The sequence below is a fragment of the Heterodontus francisci genome, chromosome 37 (genome assembly GCF_036365525.1).
Source record: "Heterodontus francisci isolate sHetFra1 chromosome 37, sHetFra1.hap1, whole genome shotgun sequence".
Classification (NCBI taxonomy): Eukaryota; Metazoa; Chordata; class Chondrichthyes; order Heterodontiformes; family Heterodontidae; genus Heterodontus; species Heterodontus francisci.
Window position 1 is genome coordinate 6413824 of NC_090407.1, and position 21115 is coordinate 6434938.

The following is a 21115-nucleotide window of genomic DNA, read 5'->3' on the forward strand; positions in this document are numbered from 1 at the left end:
AATATAGCACGGTACTTAAAGAATTCACTAAGTGGAACTGTGTGGAAGAGCCATATAATCCTGACAATACAATAAAGGGAAACTTAAACTTCCCTCAGGAGAACTCGTGCATTAAGAGTCAAAAGAATCTGGGTTTTGAACTTTGCACTCGAACTGCATGCATTTAACATTCTGGTATTGAACACAATCTTACACCAGCCATTCTTGTTTTTCTGTCATGCTCAGCTGACATTTCAGTGCGATACTGAGACAATGCTGCATTATCGGATATACTGTCTTTTGGACATGATCTTCAAATGAAGTTTCATGTTCCCTCTCAGCTGGGTATAAAAAATTCCAGGAGACTATTTGTAAAAGAGCAGTGGGATGCTCCCAGTGTGCTGGCAAATATTTGTCCATTAAATTATCAATTTTAAAATTACAGATTATCTGGTCATTTATCACATTGCTGTTAGTGGGATCTTACTGTGTCCAACTTGGCTGCTGCATTTTTCTTACATTACAACAGTGATTATCCTTCAAAAGCACTTTTTTTGCTGTGAAGCACTTAGGCGGTCCTCAGGTTGTGAAAGGTCCTATATAACTGAAATTCTTTGGAGCTAATCACAAATATTTTGATATTTAAATATATTTACAGTAACTGAAGTCATGCTTATGGATACAGACTAATGAGTGTTCAAAAGTTGGTTTTTTTGCACCAAAAAGACTGAATTATCTAATGTTTTAATTACACAACAGTAAAATTGAAATCTGGCGTTAAAACATCAAATTGTCAAAAAAAATTGAATTCAGCAACTTTGAATTTGGAAGAGTAGATTGCATTTCTGGAATCAAAACCATGGCAGCATTCTAACCTTTACTGATTACAGGGGTCATTCCAGTTTTTTTTCCAACAAATGCATGTTTCATGCATGCGGCATTTCTACAGTCGCAATGCTGTCCTCTACTTTTCACTAATGTACCATGTAGCCTCCGTAGACACTTGCAGAGCCTCTACACGCAGTCATTAAGAAGCTTTCAAGGCAATTTTAATGGCCCCACCCCAGGTTTATTTCCAACAAAGAATGGGAGAAAACCAGAATTAAAAAGTTACAGCCCAAGAATACATAAATATGTATGGTGCTTTACTGTACTACATTGCCATTTAGCACTATATCTAAATGACAACCAATTACTTTCACAAGGCACCTTTTTAATGGCTTCAATAGAAGTTCCAGAAGTTATGTAATGCAAATTTCCATGATCATAAAATACGGCCCAACTATTTCAGCTGCAAAAATACAGTATCTTATGGAACAGTATTTATGAACAGACTGAGCACCACAAGATGTCAAGTAGCAACATGAAATGTTTCAAATACCATAACATAGTATTTTTAAAGTTTGAATCAAATATCTAATAGTTGGTGCTAAATTCAATTTAATGGTACATGCTATCAATGGTAAATTGTATGCAGTGTATCCATTTTTTCCCATAGCTGTAGTCATTATCAAGGCTTCTCAAAGTGCCTCGACATTGTGGGTGCATTGCACAGACATCTCAGGACCTGATTTTTGGAAAGAAATTGAGGAATTTCAGGGTGCTACGATTTCAAAGTCAAGAGGAAATCAGTCATCACCCAAATACTCCAGGAATGTATCACCGAAAATTAGTAAAAATTGATTTTTAAAAAGGTCTTAGTTATGATGCAAGAGCAAAACGCAGATGGATAGCGTATCTCGGTCATCTCCTTCTGTGGAATCTAAAGAAGGTAAACAGTACCATTGATGATAAATATGCATTTTTACCTGAAATAACTCATACACACCTTTAATTGAGTTTTGCATCGTTTCAACATCTCCCTGTGTCTGTTTGCCAATGGAGAATCCTTCCACTGACTTTCACTATTTTTCAGCTCCTCAACAGTTCTATATAGGGAAGATATGAAGAATCAATATACAACTCATACCCAAGTGAAAAAAAGCTCATTGAAATAGCATGGGTCAGAATATTGATCAGTAAGTACATTTGCAATGACATTAGCAGGCTGTTTTGTCACATTTATGGTTTCAGGTTGCCTATGATCTAAGTATATGGGAACTGTGTGATATGATGCACTTGTACTATTCTTCCTTAAACCACATACATGGTACTTAAGCTTCTAAGAGCAGACTAAGTCTTCCAAACTACTTAATTGGCTATAAAGCACTTTGGGATGTCCATGAAGGGTGCTACATAAATGCAAGTCTTTTTTTTTTTACAACCCCTTCCTACCTGTTGAGATCTCGAATAGCTCGTAGCCTTCTTATATAACGGCGGCAACTTGGCAAGATAGCAAGATGGTGTGCGTGTAGCGTCAGGAAAAAGCACTCTGTTGGGAACTTTGGCTCAGCAAACTTTGACTGATCGTCTATTCAGATAGAAAAAACAAATATTCAAATGTTCTAAAAAAAAAAGAATTTTTTTTTTAAATTGAGGAACACATTTCTGCAGTTAGCTTAAAAAACACATTACTTTGTGGCAGACTATTTCAGGTGAAGAAAACACAGTTCTGATAAATCTTTCGATAATGCTTCATATGTACTTACTGAGCTCAGCAAGCCAACTTTTAATGTCCTCCATAGAGGCTTTCACACGAGTCTCATCAGTGAGTATGTTGATGCGACACTTTGGGTGGAAAATATACATAGGGTCAACTGTTTCAAGCTTGATCTTTGTGCTCAGTTGCTGCAGCACCCACAGAAAATTCAGCATGAACCCATCTGTCGATACCAGCCGGTCATCTGTCTATTAAAAATGAATTTTTACATTATAAAAATGTTCTACATACTACTAAGTTTTGATTTACAGTTGGTTATGAAATGAGGCACTGTTCTTCCATAAATACTCTATTGCTAACATTCTATATTCCTTACATTATGAAAAATAGCTTTAAATACTATACATCCATTTCTTGAAATGGACAATCCACTTGAGATGCAAACAAAATACAAAACTTTACCCCAACTGGCTGAAAGCCAACTCCAAAAAATTGGAGGGATAGAATCTCCTGCTGCACCTTCAGCAAGGAATTGAACAATAGTCAAAGCCTAGGAGTCTAAAGATCGACAGGATCGCATCTATAACACACGTATCTACCACTAGGAGAGCTTTCATATTACAGCAAAGAACCAACAATGAGATAACCTGACAAGTATCATGTGCAAAGGACTTCCATTCATCCTAAGCTTACCTGCATTTGTGCTTTCTTCATGTTGCGATTTACCACTGCTGCCATGTAATTTAAAGCAGACTCTCTGGTCTCACCATTAAGTAAAATGTTGTGCAAAACTTTGAAGAGATCAGTCTGGTAAAAAAAAAAACAGGGCATCACAAGCTGGAAAGCGGTCACTCAATCTGCTCTGTGAACCTCAGTTAAACAAAAAAAAAATGCACGTGCAAAGGGGCAACTTGCCATTAGTTTGAAAATGCATTAGCAGATTACCTGGATTCAAAGCTGCAGGTTTATAGAGACAAGTTCCACCGCAAATGTTAGTTGAGGAGGTACACAAGAAAGTACCCTTTTCTCCCACACGGCAATAGCACATGACATATTGGAAGGTACTGAATTATAGATTTCAAACTGCAATCTTTGATACTCCTGATGCTATTAATGTTAATCAGCTTAAATTGTTGCCAAAAATCAACCTTGTCCACCCCTTTCTCTCCCAGTGGATCATTTAGAACAGAGTAAGCCTACTAACTAAATGGTTATTAGGCTGGGCATTCCAAAAGTTATTGGAAATAAAAATACAAAATTCTGGAAACTGTCTGGAAGTCAGGTAGCATCTGTGGAGAGAGAAACAGAGTGTAGTTTCAGGTCAGAAAGAGGTTATCAACCTGAAATGCTAACTGTTTCTCTCTTCACAGAATCTGCCTGATCTGCTGTGGAATTTTGAATATTTTCTGTTTTTATTTCAGATTCCCAGCATCTGCAGTATCTTGCTTTTGTTCAAAAGTTATTAGCCTCATATTTGCAGTGATTGCATGGAATTTTTTTCCTGTTCAAAGGCATTTCATGAAATTATAATACTGCAATACCACCTTAAATAAGTAGAAAAAACTGCAAGTGCTGGATACGGAAACAAACCGGAAAAATGTCAGTACAAAAGTCAGTGGTAAAGAGACATCGATGAAGAATTGTACTCGATGTTAACCTGCCTATTCTTTTAGGAGATGCTGTTGATGCACTTTGCATTTCTCGCATGGCCAGCCATGGCTCAGTTGGTAGCACTATCACCTGACTCAGAAGGTTGCAGGTTCGAGTCTCATTCCAGGGCTCGAGCACAAAAATCAAGGCTGGCTCTCCAGTGCAGTACTGAGGGAGCGCTGCACTGTCAGAGCCGCCAGCTTCTGGGTGAAACAATAAATCATCTGACTTCTAAGGCGGATGTAAAATGATCCCATGGCTCGGAGCAGCAGGGGAGTTCTCCCTGGTGTCCTGGCCATTATTTATCCCTCAATCAATATCACAAAAATAGATTATCTGGTCATTATCACATTGCTGTTTGTGGGAGCTTGCTGTGCGCAAATTGGCTGCCGTGTTTCCAACATTACAATAGGGACTACATTTCAAAAGTGCTTCATTGGCTGTAAAGTGCTTTGAGGTGTCCGGTGGTTGTGAAAGGTACTATATAAATGCAAGTCTTTTTTTTTATTACTCTTTGCATTCTTTAACAACTCTACATAGAAGCTACGCTAGGAGAAAATACACATCCCACCATGTCTCGCTAGGTTGTGGTAATGCTTAAGACCATGCTTTTATCACCACAAAACATGTTGATATTATTTACCAATGCAGTTTAAAAGACATCTTGTGGTAACATAAGAAAACAACAGGGGGAGAAAAACAACACCTAGGCGAAAATTTGTTTCAAAAGGAAAATCAAGAATGTTTAACAAGATTATTGATCCGTTAGAATTTCACCTTCAGCCCATTACTTACCCTGGCTGATTCTAGATGGTGTTGCAAGGACTGACTGACAACTCTAGTATTTTCAAGTGTAAGTGTAGGTCCAGAGAAATATTTCTCCACAACTCTTGTCTAAAGCAAAACACAGCTAATGTCAAAAACACTTGCCAATTTACATTGCGAACTAAACTATTAAAAAGAAACAAAACTTTTCCTAAATTGTGCACTCTGCTTCAGAAATTAATTGTTCACATTTTGAAAGTTCATTTAGCTGGCCAGATAGTTATCTGTACATCTATTATACACTTTTCCTTCTATGAAAGTCTGTGGAACGAAAAAAAAAGGAACATTTTGTAATGACTCTCAGTCAGAAAAAGGATGATACCATCTTTAGATTTGTTATTTCACAATGTTCTAGACTAAAAATAACTAACATTTTAGGAAGGGGACAAAGAGGATTTGGATCCAAGATGATTAAAAATACACAATTTATTTTCAACATTTTTTTTCCACGTCAAAATTTTAGCTTGGGCTTCAACTTTGAGAGAGACAGCACCCCCACCCCCAAACAAAAAGTAGTTTTCTACCAGTTGGGCTGCACACAGACTGCACTGTAATGGAGGTAACAAAACAGCAGGTTCATCGCTCAGACTAAAAATGTCACCAGCATTTCAAAGTTAACAGAGCACATTGCAATTGTGCACCATGCATGCCTGTTACTCTATTCCCCCCACACCCATAACCCCACCACCGCCTTAATCTCTCATGTTTGTAACCTTGCTGAACAATGCTCTGTCTGGAATATAAACAAGAAATGCTGGAAATACTCAGCAGGTATGGCAGCATCTGTGGAGAGAGAAGCAGAGTTAACATTTCAGGTCAATGACCCTTCATCAGAACTGCTGTGAGACCTGCTGAGTATTTCCAGCATTTCTTGTTTTTATTTCAGATTTCCAGCATCTGCAGTATTGGGGGTGGGGACATGATAAAACATTCAATTATATAAACGCTCATTTCATAAATTATAATTTTATATAAAGAAAGAATATTACACCACACATCAGTGGGCAAAATTAACAGGCAATATAAGCAAGCAGTATAGATCTTTTAGTGATATAAATGGGACACAGTGGTAATTATTTTTATAAAAATCAGTTCCACAGTGCAGTTTTTCAGGCAGATAGAAGACAGAAGTTATTACATCTGTTACCCTCCAATTCCACCAGACAGCAATTTCCTCCCCATTGCAACTATTATTACAGTCACATTGGTCTTTCTAAATTACTTTCAGAATGGGTAATTAACTATTCTACAGTACTTACATCATCCTCTGCAAACACAGACAGACTGAAGAAAGAGCCAAGGACAGAAAGCTTTTGTAACTCTCTGCCTGTGCCTTGACTTAAAGGATCAGGCAAAAACAAAGGAAGTGAGATCACCTGGGAAGGCAAAGGAATGCGCAGTTAGCAATGAATTCATTCTTTGAGCAATCAACATTAGTAAATGAGGCTCCCCCCACCCCCTATAATGAATTGTTCCAATTGTTGTCTCTTACCCACCTGAAATTTCTTGCTAGTATATAATTGCACAGGCACTGATTGCCCCCAGTACCTTTCTCAAGCAGCCACTATTCACCGTAACGGAATGCTGGCAAGCTATTTGACTGCATGGGATATTGCAGCCGAGGCTAATCCCACCGCATCTGAAACCCATACTCACCAGCTTCCAGCGGGGTTGCTAAATAACCATCAGATTAATACTCTTGGCTGAATTCTCCCACTCGAATTCAGGAGTGCTGACTAGCATCCCTAATGCTGCCCTAGCTAAAACCAACCAATTCAACAGAGATCAGGGACTGAACCCCAAGACCTTACTATAATAAAAGCAAAATACTGCGGATGCTGGAAATCTGAAACAAAAACAAGAAATGCTGGATTCACTCAGCAGGTCTGGCAGCATCTGTGGAAAGAGAAGCAGAGTTAACGTTTCGGGTCAGTGACCCGAAACGTTAACTCTGCTTCTCTTTCCACAGATGCTGCCAGACCTGCTGAGTGAATCCAGCATTTCTTGTTTTTGCCCAAGACCTTACTGTTGCATGGGTCAGCTACTCGCTAGATAAACTCACCAAGTCATTAGGATGACCAGTAAATAGGGTTAAAGTTTAATGCTAAAAATGAGGAATAATTTTATAATACACAAATCTAAAACACAGGTAACATTTATACAATTTTATGACTTTCCCCCCACCTCCAAATCTTGTGCAACTGATTATAAACAACTGAGGAAAGGATAATCTGTGCTTTTCATAGTCATTTTTGATTAACTGATGTGTCTTAGGAGAAACTATTTAATGCAATAAACTGTAAAGCGGCGTCAATACAGAAAGAAATGAAACTTACCAAAGTGCACACAGGATGTGTCTTCCCAAACTTAATTTCACACAATTCTTGTAATGCCTGAAATAAAAGAGGTGCTTTATTAAGTTTAATTAACTAATATAGAACTGAAAGAAACACAACAAGCTCTGCAACACTGACCAAATTTAATATGGTTTTACTTAACTAAATTTCTGCTCAATTATATTACACTCTACTGCTGTGTATTAGGATTCTCCTGGTTAATAATCCTGGTGATCCAATGAACCTATAGTTAAGATAGTTTTATTTCAACTTCTATTAGAATGTTACTGTGTATTATGTTACTTTGTGAATTTTCAATACTTATTCTGGCTTTATTTTATAAACACCATCAGTACCACCTTTGTACACCCGCTTTACAGCTCACATCCCCCACAGCAGAACATAACCAATGATATTCTGTTTATGTTTGTGACCAGTAGCTTTTAATTTTTTTTTCTCTCACGCCAGTGTGGAGCATATTCTGAATTCCTTCCTGGAGGATAATAAAACCTCAAAAACTTATGATGGAAAAGGTCCTTTCAACCCTGCTGTCTTCCAATTGCACTTGTTTTGGTAATTAAATCCTGGCCTGAACTACATTTCTTAGCAACGTGATGAGAAAAAAAGTGCATTCCCACAACCCAGGGCTTGAAGCAGGGGCTTGACAACTTTTAATCTAATGTTCTCCCAGTAGAGTCATACAGTTAACTTCCAGCTATCACGGCTGCTCAAATCAAAGCAGCTTGTAAAAGGAAGTGATGACAACGGCTGTGATACAAAATGAGCAAGAAAACCAAATGTCTCTTCCAGAAATTCAACAGATGTCACAACTGGAGACATCATGCACAACAGCTAATGCTTTGCATGCGTATAGAGTATCAGATCTCTGAATCCATCCCTTGTGGTTGTCTCTCCAGGCAAATGTGCACAATACTAGAAATTTAAAGAATTAATTTAATTTGTCAGTTATACAGCACAGAAACAGGCCCTTCGGCCCATCATATCCGTGCCAGCCATCAAGCACCTATCTATTCTAATCCCATTTTCCAGAACTTGGCCCATAACCTTATAAATCAGGGTCAACCTGACTTCCTGGGCTAGATTGGAGAGTAATTGATTATTTTTCCCCTAGTTGGCTAGGGCTTTTATCTAGTATTTTGCTTCTCCTAAGAGTTTACACGGTTCTAGGTGGGTTGGGAGAGTCTGTACCATAATGCACAAGATATCACAACTATATGGGATAAACTTGATGCTTCAGTGGGTTATTTCCTGAACAAGAGTTTTTATTTAGCTTTGTAAGATAAGCCTCTTAGCAGCAATGTGGCCAGCAATTGTGATTCTACTCATAAGTTGGTTTCACACTATTTCAATACCGTGATCCACAGAGAGAAAGGAAAGAGGACAGTGGAAATCTCTCCCTGCTGTCCAGATAAATCAGACACATTAAAACAAATAAACCAACAGAAATTGAGTGCGTTATCAATGCTGCATCCGTACTACAAAACACAGCAGAAAGGGCAAGACATGTGACTGGCAGGAGAACATAAACTGATCTTAATTGGTTCTTAATCATTTCACAGGCATGAAGGATGTAACACCTCAAGTAACACTAACCATCTAGTCATTTGTAAAGCCTGCCATTTCAATTAACTTCAAGCCACATCCATGAAAGATTGAATCTTACTTTATCTACATCGTTCAACATCCAGAAATTATGCTGCTTTTAAAAATTACAGTAGCTGTGTCAAGTCCCAATACTGGTGTATCAAAGATACATCGACCAGGAGAACACACACTGACCTGAATTCATTTGCGTTTGGTTTAAACTCCTCTATGCAAATCTTTAAAGCCAACAAGAACGTATTCATCTTTCTAAAGATGAATACCAGAAATTATATTGCACACGAGAATGAAGTGCTTAAAGAACTTGTTGATAAAGAATTCTGAAGGAAAATCATGTTGATTTAGATTTAGTATTTTTTGCATAATCAAAAGTCAGGATAAGTCACAACAGAACAAGCATCAAAAGATTTTGTACAACCAAATACGAGAAGTTTAGTTTGCAGCAAATGAATCACTCAGCATCTTGAAAGAATTCATACAATGAATTATAGACTCAGAAATAAATTGATACCATGCATATTTGGTCTAGAACATAGGAAACATAATGTTTCCCCCCTTCTTACCACAAGTGGGTACTTGAAGTTATCACCATCCAAAGAGCATTCTTTCACAGCCAATGCTAGGCCTTGTATAATTGGAATAAAGATCTGTTGCATAGAAGATAAAAAAATCAAGCTCACAATCTCACCACAAATAATTTTTTCAATTACATTAAAAAGGCAAATTTCATGGCAAAATTTCATCTTAGCACTGTCAAAGTAATATACGGAGTGCAAAATGCATATGAAAGTATATGACGTGGCAGAAAAAAGGGGTTAATTGCCAAAGTGTGTATTATTTTGAATTGTCCAGGCTGTAACTGAGCCAACAATGGTTACCGGTACTTTTGTTTATCTGTAATCCCTGTATGATATATTCAAAATCATTGTGACATTCCCAAGTTTTTCCAATATTCTTATGTCCACATTTTCAATAGATTACCTAGGAAAACTTGATTAACCTGAAATAGCAATCCCAAGATGACAGAATTAACCATGACATAATCAATGCATCGCCAATCCATCATTTACATTCTCCCCTTCAAATCACCATCGCTATCACCTCCCAATGCCATTTCATAATCATCCTTCAGGCTCTTCACCTTCCAGTGTATGTGAATTTGCACGTACCATGAAACTGGCAATCTTTTGTACAGATTAAAAAGAAAATTTTGTACTAAAAAAAGACAAAACTCTACAATGTAGTGAAATAATACTGCATGACAATTTGAAATCCATAGCAAACACTATGCAGGACAGAAGCATCACCTAAATAACCATTCCAATTTAGCAGGGTGGGGGGAGATAAGGAAATACAGTCAATTTCTTGAAATTAAAAATTGTTTAATTTAAATTAGCTGAATGCAATTTTCAGCACTAAATTTTCACTCGCCATGTTATTGATATCGCTTAATTCAAACGGTCAGATAATTCAAATTTTGGGTGCAAAACAATTTTCAGGAGTAAACTGTGCTCCAGTGCTGTCAACAATACCTTTCTTTATATTGCTGAGAAAGGAAAAGGATTAAAAAAAGAGTTCAGAAAATCCTTTGATTGCATGAAAAGAAACTTGTGCTTATATTCATATTCACAAGAGATCCCAAACATTTCACAGCCAATGAAGTAGTTTTGAAAATGCAGACAAGTGGAGCAGCCAATTTCTGTACAGCAAGATCCAACAGCAAATGGAATGAATGACCAGTTAAACTATTCTGGTTATGTTGGTTGAGCAAGGAATGGTGGTCATTCCAAACCTCCTTGCCTTATTCTGAAGACTGCCACAGGAACTTCTGCATCCACTAAAGGAGGAAGGAAAGCCTTGGTTTACGGTCACATCGAAAAGACAGCACTTAGTATTAATCTGAGGAACGATACATTGCCCTTGGAGGGAGTGTAAGGTAGATTTACCAGAATGATAACTGGTCTCCAGGAGTTAAATTACAAAGAGAGCTTACAAAAACTAGGGTTGTATCCAAGAATTTAGAAGGTTATGGTGTGATTTGAATGAAGTGCTCAAGCTATTAAGGGGAACTGATCGGATAGATAGAGAGAAATTATTTCCGCTGGTTGGGGAGTCTAGGTCTAGGAGGCATAGTCTAAAAATTGCAGCCAGGTCTTTCAGGAGTGGTAGAACTTTGGAACTCTTCCACAAACGGCTAGGTCAATTGTTCATTTTAAGTGTGAGATGCATACATTTTTGTTAAACCAAAGGCATCAACGGATATAAGGCAAAGGCAGGTATATGGAGTTAGGTCACAGATTAGCCATGATCTCAATGAATGGAGGAACAGGATCCAAGGGCTCAATGGTATACTCCTATTCTGAGGAGCAAGCCTAAAGTAAGTGCTCAAGTCTCTAGGGTGAATCTTGAATCCACAACCTTCTGACTTGAAGATTGACACCAGTGAGCCAAAGCCAACATTTTAATGAGACATGAATGGATGAATCCAGAAATATCTTAAAAACTTCTCACCTGTTTGAATACCTCGGTGTCCTGATGAGTCATTCTAACTAGCTCTTGAATGAAGCCGTAAGGCAGATTCCGACACAACATATACGGTACTAGCAATGACTGCTGCAACAAGGACCTGTGCAATATAAATAGAGATTTACTCATTAGTTTCATTGTAGTAACCCATTCCAAGATGAAGTCCATTCGCTACAATAAAAACTGAAGTGGCTGCCTAGCCATTAGCAGCATGGCACAGAGCTGCGGTACTTTTTGATCAGAATTAATCCGAAGGCTTTTCTCTGGTAATGACAGCTTGTTTAAAATGCTAATCACAGCCTGCAAGATAACAGACCATTGACATGTTGACCATTCTACTATGGATGTCATAAAAGCTATATCTATTTTATAGTCCCCATAATGTTGTATTTCAGGGAAACATGAATTTTTGCATTTAGTTGTTTAGTAGTATAGAACTCGAGTATTGCTGAAAATAGAGACATGTTGTTGAAGCTTTGCGTCTTGCTCTCATCAGGACAATCGCAAGAATAACCAAAGTAAGAGAAAACAACAACTTATACTGCATGAGAAGAGAATCCTGATTGGTTAGCAAGTGAACTCTGATTGGTAGAGGCGTTGCCATGGCGAATGTACCAGTTTACAGTGACTGACAGTTAACTGCCAAGCTTTGTTTGAAATTTAAGCCAAGCAGCTTGACTGATTGGTCAAAGCATTGCCCTGAGGAATAAACAAGTGAATGGCTGTCACTTATTTTGTTCAGCTGAAACAGGCGCAATTTTTGTACATATTCTGTCTGCAAAGAACAGGGCCCTGTCTATTAATATATGTAGCTTCCAGTATGTGCAAATGTGCCACACTGCGAGCCCTACTGACAATCTTAAATTGGCTGTCAGTGTAATTCTCAGCACACTGGATTATTTAGCAAATGTTGTCCAATTGTGGAATCACATCTAATGTTGGACATTGTGTTTTGAGTTCTGCAAGCACAGGCTGGTTGGGTACAGCCCAAACGTTGCCTGTTAAAGGCTGGCTCGGGTATAAAATTAAAACCCAACCCAGAGTCCTTTAATTTCTTTTCGCGCCCGACCCGACTATCCTTCATCCGTTCCGGCAGCAGGCTATTCCTGCAGCTGGAGTTGTGGGGAATCATGGGTAAGCCTGATTCCGTGACTTCCCAGAAGCAGCACCGTCCAGACCGATCCGACTGAGCCTGAATGCTGGACTCGGAATTTCGACCCGACCAGAACCTGACACATGTAGTCTGATCTAGTCGGGTTTGGGTCGGGTAGCCAGGCTTTATTGCCCGTTGCGAACAGAAGGGGCATGTTGTTTGATACGATCCACCTGAGTTTTGGGATGCACAGCCTATATACCGAGCATCACACTGGCATTGAAATTCATATATCACATTACTCGTTCACGTGATAGGCAGGACGTCTTTTTGACTTGACGACAGCATCCTGTTAGTGGCGAACATCACACATGTTGCTACTGCCTAGTAGCAGCGTGAAACAGCTAGCTTTACTTGTTGCTCAAATTTTTGGGATACATTACCCTTCCAGGGCAATTTGCGGTAGACTAGGCACTTTTCAGGGCTGAAAAAGATGGCCTTAGACCCCCATTCATAAGTTTGCGTGATATGCAGCAAGAAATGATCTGATCAGGGCAGCCAGTGTCATGCAGGATGTCTTTGATTCGCCCTACTGGTGCATTCGCCATAGCAACGCCTCTACCAATCAGAATTCACTTGCCAACCAATCAGCACTCTCTTTTCATGCAGTACAAGTTGTTGTTTTCCCTTACATTGGTTATTCTTGCGATGGTCCTGATGAGTGCAAGATGAAAAGCTTCGACAGCATGACTCTATTTTCAGCAAAAATCAATGTTTGCATTATTGTAAGTTACTCTTGTAACATGTTTCACCTTCAAAAGACCCTTAAAAGTCTTTAAAACAATGCTGCAATACCAGTTTATCAGGGACTTTCTGAATCTGAGCATGTAAAGGAAGGAAGGAAGTGCCCTGGAGCAAAAATATTACATAGATTCACACAAAGCAAAACCAAATCAAAAAGACCTTATTGGGTGTTTTTCTTGGGCTGTTGCTTCTCTTTGTAGAAAACATTTCCAAAAAAAGGGATCAACCTTTTATGGACCTTTTCATACAATTGTCATGTTGTAAAGAATGTTGTTGCTACCTCCTCCCATTGATCATCTAACAGTAAACAAATTAAATCAGTAGCTTTATCCTGTATGAAGTGATTTAGCCTTTGATATTTCTACCTTGTGACTGACAAGACACATAATGGAAGTCCTATTCAATTCCCGGTGTGTAATATAATTGTTGAATAGGCAAGGGATGGTTTCAGGTTTACTGAGCAAATATTAATATGGATACATTAGGTCCTCATATTTGACAATGGAGATGAGAAAGGAAGGGCAGAGGGAAGGGAGTTGGAAGAAACATGCAGTGGCTGAGAAGAGTCTCAAAGTGCCACTATTTTCTAGCATGATCCTGGAGTAGTACAAAGATTTGTTCATGAAGGGAGGTGTAATATTGTCAAGGTGACCAAGTCAGATTTGGTCTCAGACAAGGTGGCAAACTACCCACTAGGTGCTAGATTTTGGCAACGAGCTTCAAAAATGATGGTCCACCCATGTGGGCCGCAGGCCAAAGAGCCGCTGTGATCTCAAGCGCAGTGGCTCATTTAAATAGTTTGGGCATGCCCCCTTTCTCCACACCCCACCCCCCCCCCCCCCCCAATCTCAATCATGTGGAGGGGACAGGCTGTTCTTCCCTGGCAATGGCGTCAGCTGCACAGGCCATTCAGCCCTACTGACTTATTTAAAGAAATATTCAATAAAATTACATAAATACATTTTTTGCCCTCTTACACCCCCAATCACATTAACTATTTGCACCCTCCCCCAACCAAAACACTTAGCTTTACCATCTGACCTTACCCCTCCACCCCCCACAACATGCACAAAGTTTAAAGTACAACCTTTCCCACCATCCCCTACACTCATGACGTTAACCTGACCCCGTTCTCCCCCCACCCCCACATTGAAACTTACCTCCTTCCCCCCTCCCCACCAGTGTTGCGCCTCATTTCGCTAGACGAGGATCCAAAGGCACTGAAGTGGCGGCCACTGGGCTGAAGATCGCAGCGGGCCATCGAGATTAAGGGCAAGTACATGCAAATGTAATAATTTTATTCATCTGCAAATGCGGATTGTGGTTACGTGGCTGACCGGCGGGGGGGGGAACGCCACGGTGCCTCACTGCTGTTGGGAGGATCGGGCTGGGCCCTGCCGGGCCTTATCCAGGGCTACCTTTAGGCCCCCTGCCCAAATACTGGACCAGTTATGTTCAGAGTTGTGTACACAGGATGCATGAAACCGTCCCTTCTCCAATGATGAGACTAGTTACCCAGTGTTTTCTGTTCATAATGCATAGACTGAAGTACATTAACTAATGTTGAGTTTTGAACCAGTGGTTACAGTAGTGGAAAGGCAAGCAACTTTACTGCTGTTCTACAGAAGTTTTTAATAACCTTTTTGTAATGAAAGCTTAAAAAGTAAAAAACAGTAATGAGTCATGATAAAATCAGGTTAATTAATGGGGAAAGTTTTGATTTTGTGTCAAAGATCATCCCATGTTCCCAAAAATACCTTTAACCATTGCATCAGCAAGTAAACGTAAGTACACTTACGTCTTGATGAATAAACTAACCTTGGCTGTGTGAGGGCCCCCTGCAATACAAGAGCTGCATGGGAGATACACTGGGATCGGATGTTGCTGAGCAGCTGACTAACAGATGGTTGACTGCACATCTGAAAACATTTGAGTAATTTTTGGTTATACTTAACATTCTGCGGTCATTCAGCATTCACTAAAACATTTCAGCAAAGGTAGCAGAAAATATACTTCAAAAGGTGGTAGAGACACAAAGACTTCACAAGAGTAATATTCAATCCCCTTACCCCTACCAAAATCAAACAGTATGCCAATCAAGGGATCCCTTGTTATTTGGTTCAGTTATTCTGTCAGCACATTTACTGAGCAGTTAATGCTACTCAATATCATGGTGAGACAGTTTTACATTTTCTTATGACGAGGGGCACAAAGAGAAAATAATTCTGCCTTCCACCCCAAAACATCACGTGGCATTATGCAACTACACTGCACTTCTATCCAAAAATCAAGTGGTGACAAGCTGGACACAGTCAACATGTTTACTGATTTGAAATATATTTTTAGCCACCAGTTGCCCTTTGAAGTCACTTGCAGTGTTCCAGCACTTCAATAACCAGCTGCCATCATGAGTACACTGAAACGGGAGTAAAAGGTTTGCAAGTATCGTGGTCACATTTAACTATAATCAGACTGTACGCTCAAATATAACATACTTTCTTTAGATTGACTTTTCCTGATTTTAGTAAATGTGGCAGGTTTACCAAACATATGGTTGCTGCCCGTGATTGACCCATGCACCAAATTGGCAATGTTGGTTTAGAATTCCAAATAATATAAAAACACCTTCAATTAACAAAATGAGATGTGTCTCCTGGCCCCTCTCTAAATATCTAAGTAGCTGTAGCTCAGTTCCCCAATGTTGTTTGTTCTGCAACTTGGGTTTACTTCTTCAAAAGGTTCTAAATAGGGTAAATAGACCAAAGAATCAATCACCCTCCCTTGCAGGTGACCAATAAGATGCAATTAAAGTACCTTTGTTAATTAGATCAGCTGATTTGAACAAATGAATGGATGTCAATCAACACACCAGCCACTAATGAGAGCAATGCACAAGTTTGTTTGACATTTTCAGTTGCTTTGCAATATTGGAAAAAGTGTCTCAAATTAACAGGCAGTAGCTTCAATTTCAGTGAACATTTCTACTATCGACTGTCCTAGCAACTTACTCCTCTCCTTCCCCCACCAAATACATTCGTCCATGGTTCCAGTAATCAAAGTAATATATTAAAAGTATTAGATCAACCTTACTGATATTGCAGCTTTATGGATTTTAGTTGAGCTGCTTTTATATTATGCTAGACCTGTGTTAGCACCACCAGTTCCAGATGCACTGGCTTTACTAAACTGGCTGCAGAAACAAGAGATACATCTGTGATGAATTTTTGAACTGGTGACCAGGATTATGTTTTTGTCAGGTCTGTCCTGGTGATCAATCTTAGTGAACTCAGCAGGTTTACTTTTGGGTTGCAGCCAGCTGCAAGAGACTCGAGCATTAGAATCTGGTGGTGCTAGCATGGGTGTCGCATAAAACGAAAGCAACTTTATTAGAGAACGCATTTAAAATTAAGAAACTTCTGTTTCCCCTCCTCACAGAAGGGGATAAATGAAAAGACTCCCCCATCAAACAGCAACTGAGGTTTAGATGATGGCTCCTTTATAAAAGAGCTAGATAAATATTTAGTATGGAAGCAGGACTAGAGAAATAAAGCAAAGGTGATCAAATGTGGCACGGCTAACAAATAATTCCCTGCTCCTTAGGGGAAGGAGGGAAGAAAATAAAGAATTACTTGTCTGTAGAGGTCAGCATTGAACAGTGGAGATGCAAGTATGGATGAATATTTGGATTTTGCTCAATTAAATTTGAGTATGTGTGTAACGTTCCTTGGGAGATTAAGTAATTGGGATGGAGTCCATCACAGCATAGATTCCACGGGGCACGTGAAAGGAATAGGCTTGATATGCTGAACAGACTTCTCATTTCCGAGGATTGGTACTAGTTGGGTACCAAGACTGCATATTAAATTTTGCCTAAAACTGATATGCTTTTTTAAAAAACATTTATTATTTTACCTTTGGAGCTTTTCTCTCTTCTATTCCAACTCTGTCAAAGCACTCTATGAGGTAGTTCAACATCTCCGTCTCCTTACATGCTTCGATTGTAAAACGATCACTGGCAGACTCTGCACAAGCACCAATTGTACCCAGACTATGATGGGGGGTTGGGTAGGGTGGGGGGAGAGAAATAGAAAAAAAAATGAAAATCAAGCATTTCTAAGTAGCATGTATGATGGTAGTGGTGCGAATGTTCCATGCCTTGTATACAAAGTATGGATAATATTATGCACAATTATGTTGAATCCAAACATGCCTGTAGTATTTCAAATCTGCATTTTGAACAGGTAAATAGATATAAATTGTAATGTAGATGTCATTATCAAAATGGTGGCCAACACAGCTTCAGATTCCAATCATGAACAGGCAATGCTAGAACAATTGACTGCGTTATGTAATGTCAATCCAGATGCTAAGCAGTTGTTGTCAAAGAGGAAGGCAATTAAAATGGGACAGTCTGAAGACGAGTTAGCAAAGCTATCAACACTTGTATTTTCTTAAAGAGGTTTATTTGTCCTGGGAAGAGATAGCAAAGATGTGTTCCCACCATTCTTGGGCCAATACACACTCCCATCTGGCAATTCACAAAAGAGCAGAGGTCTAAGCAGCGTTTCTAGTGGTCATGTAGAGAAAAAAAAAAAGAGTAGGAAAAGGAAAGGCAGAAAACGTTTTAAAATGGATTTTAGTTTCTTTGGTTAAAAAAAAGACATCACCAGATCATATGAAAAACACTTCATAAGCCAGTCAAATTGTTTGTTTTTCAGAGGGAGGTCACACAAACATACATGTCTGTAGCAGTGAGCTTTCCTATAACATTAATTGCACAATTTGCTTGAAAGAATCAAGTTAGTGAACATGCATGCATCCAGGTGTATTGTATTAAAGGACAAATCTTTGAATGCATGCTATCCAAAGGCAAAACAGTATCCAAATAATGACGTTTAATAAGAAACAAATAGGTTGTGCCCTACAGAAACATGGCAGAAAACAGTTGGCTTCCCATCCAAACTTATCGGTTGTCTAATGTCTTTTACCATCACTTTTTTAAAAAACAAAATGATCATGTTACTTTGCAGTATCACATATTTAACTGATCAACATAAAACAAGATTGAGCACGCTGGAGTCTAAAAAGAGCTTGAAAATTCAGAATTCAAATTTTGGTATGTAGCCATTCATTTTGCATTTTGAATTAAGATGCTGCTCATCTAAGATTAGGCAACAGTGTGCCTTAACCTCAAAAGAACACAATACCATCTCCTATATCAGAATATCATGAACTTCCCAAGTTGGTCAATGAGTACAAAATTAGAAGCAGTTTTGTGCTATAAACACATGAATGGCTCAAACTTTCTACGTGCAGGATCTTTACAGCTGACGAACAGCAGACCTCCATTCATCAGCCTTGCCAGTTTTAAATCCAAATCCAGTGGTGAAAGGAGAGAATACATTTCAACAGCCAGTCCTCCATGTTTTTCTGAAGTAGTGAATTACATTAGGTTCGATCTTGGTTCAAAAAGATTGTTAATTTCATTGGCATAAGTGGACTGTAATGGACTTGACTTATTTACAGCTCCCAGCACCAGACAGGATGACTACAGCAAAAAAAAAAACCTGCCATATAAAAACCATAGGTTGCCATTTCCAGAATTTTATCTCTCTAATGTTCTTTCTCACCATCTCCATCTATATAACAGAGTAACCCCAAAACAAGAGGAAAAGCAAGCAATCTACTCCCAAGTTCTATTATTCTGTAAGCTACTAAAAAAATGCATAAGACCAGCCTTTGAAGACCAGCACATGGATTTCTCCTTTCCATATTAACTTGCACTAAACCAGCTGAAATTGGGAAATTCTCTCAAATAAAATCGTGTGTGTAAAATCATGTCTCATTACATATAAGGAGCAGCTCAAAGATACATAAACCCCAATCCTCCCAAATCTAAACAAGGTGGCAGGAGTACAGATTAGAACACTTTCAGCTTTCTTATTTTTCGAAAGAAGGTGCCCTGTGCACCAGAGCACTTCTCAATTTTGTTACCAAGGAAACACAATGATTCAAATAGGTCCAATTGCATTGAACAAGCAATCTAAACACATTTCATCAGCAATCTTTTACCAACTTTTTAAAACCACATCATATTTCAATGAAGTGTACAGTTATAGTGAATCAAGTATATTCAACTTCAATACATCTGGGTTTTAAGCTTTTCGAAAGCTATTCAATGCTAGCATAGCATTGTAAAGGTACTGGTGATCCATTTAGAAAATACCACTTGACTGTTTCTCTGCCTGTAACAGGTGAAATCAAGTGATAGCACCACTCACATCTGCAGTTGCAGATTTATCTCCCCATTACCGCAATATTCCACTGTGGCATTATATTTGTTTTCAAGGGCAAGATACCAGCACAGGATGTTACAGCACCAATGTGCAATACCCTGAATATAAGGTTGCTGTCAAAATTCACACCAGTGAGTACTCAATGTTTTAAAAAAGGCAATGGAGGGAGTGTTATTCGGGATTGCGGTTGCACACTTTCTTGCATCTGGTTTGAGGCCCAAGATGGAGGGAGAGAATTTCACTGTTCACTGAAATATATTTATATATTTTTTGGCTACACTATACCAACAGGTTCACTTCCCAGTCATCCATCTCCTGGCATAGCATTTACAACTCAACTCAAAAGCTTTAAACTGAAACACAGCAATGCACAGATGAGTAAAGTGAAAGAGAGGATGTGTAACACAAAATGAAGAAAGGAGACAAGGTAACAAAAAGAACCTACTATAGCTATTTAAAAAACAAATCACACTGTTAGTTGCAATTTCAAATGCTTAACCCATGCCCGTTATAATAAAAGCTGCCAGCCTTGTACAACCGATACCTGGAACCAAACTGGACACTAGACAAATCAACATCATCTTCATCATCATCGTCATCATCATCACTGCTGTCCTCAGGTAAATCAGAAAGAGCGAAGAGGAGAAGGGAAAAGGGATTGTTGTAGATACTACCAGAGGGAAGATGGAGAGATTTAGCATAAAAACCAAGACAGGAAAGAAAGAAAGACATTTAATCAAAACAAGAAAATTAATGAATGTATTTTCTCATGACGTATTGTGCTTAAATGTGATGTACTTAAACAAGAGAAAATCTTAAACAATCGAATCTTATCATGCAGTTTAAGAACAGTGTAATTCATTACGAATGAGCTCGACATGCTGTAACTTTCAGGAGTGCTGCAGAGATCTGGATATATGCTACGTAATGATTTTCTATAGCCAATAGCTAATCCCACCATAACAAATTTAATTCGAAGAAAAGCATAAATTGGAATTGGCACAAATTTGTATTTCTTTAAATAGTCTGGTTATAATTGTACCTGATTTGATTCACTTTTTATAGAAAAAGGGTAACCATTTAAAAATAAAGACTAATTTCAATAGTTTAGTACAAACCATCACGGTGGAGAAATTCAGCTCTCACTCCATTCTAACGGTACCCTTAACAATTCCTTACCAATACTGTTGAGAAAGTACAGAGGACAAGACAAACACTCCAGTCACTAAATAGACACTTTAATCTAAACATAAAAAGCAAATCAAATTTACTGCGGCCATTTTCAAGTTCCATCAAGGTAGGTCGTTTTACTGAAGGTATCAACAGTAACCTCGATAAGCTAGCAAGGTCAGCACAGTTAGAGTACACTGCATCCTTCAAAGTTCACAACCATAAAAGGTATAAGCAAGGCATCAGCAAAAAAATGTTAAATAGGAACGATTAA

The 21115-nt window shown here is 38.7% G+C and overlaps 1 protein-coding gene across 3 annotated transcripts in view; it reads right to left on the bottom strand.

The window, feature by feature from the left end:
- The window catches only part of ube4b (ubiquitination factor E4B, UFD2 homolog (S. cerevisiae)), a 77773-nt gene that overhangs the window by 19149 nt on the left and 37509 nt on the right, over positions 1–21115 (bottom strand). For 2 of the 3 annotated variants that reach the window (XM_068016952.1, XM_068016951.1), the window contains 11 exons: positions 17288–17423; positions 15194–15294; positions 11464–11578; positions 9516–9599; positions 7330–7386; positions 6253–6369; positions 4964–5062; positions 3212–3325; positions 2568–2766; positions 2254–2389; positions 1808–1907 (listed from right to left, as the gene is read on the bottom strand). In XM_068016952.1, coding sequence (XP_067873053.1) covers positions 1808–1907; positions 2254–2389; positions 2568–2766; positions 3212–3325; positions 4964–5062; positions 6253–6369; positions 7330–7386; positions 9516–9599; positions 11464–11578; positions 15194–15294; positions 17288–17423 — 1258 coding nt within the window. Of the gene's footprint in view, positions 1–1807; positions 1908–2253; positions 2390–2567; positions 2767–3211; positions 3326–4963; positions 5063–6252; positions 6370–7329; positions 7387–9515; positions 9600–11463; positions 11579–15193; positions 15295–17287; positions 17424–20215; positions 20342–21115 lie in introns of all 3 variants that reach the window. The other variant, XM_068016953.1, reaches the window with a different exon arrangement.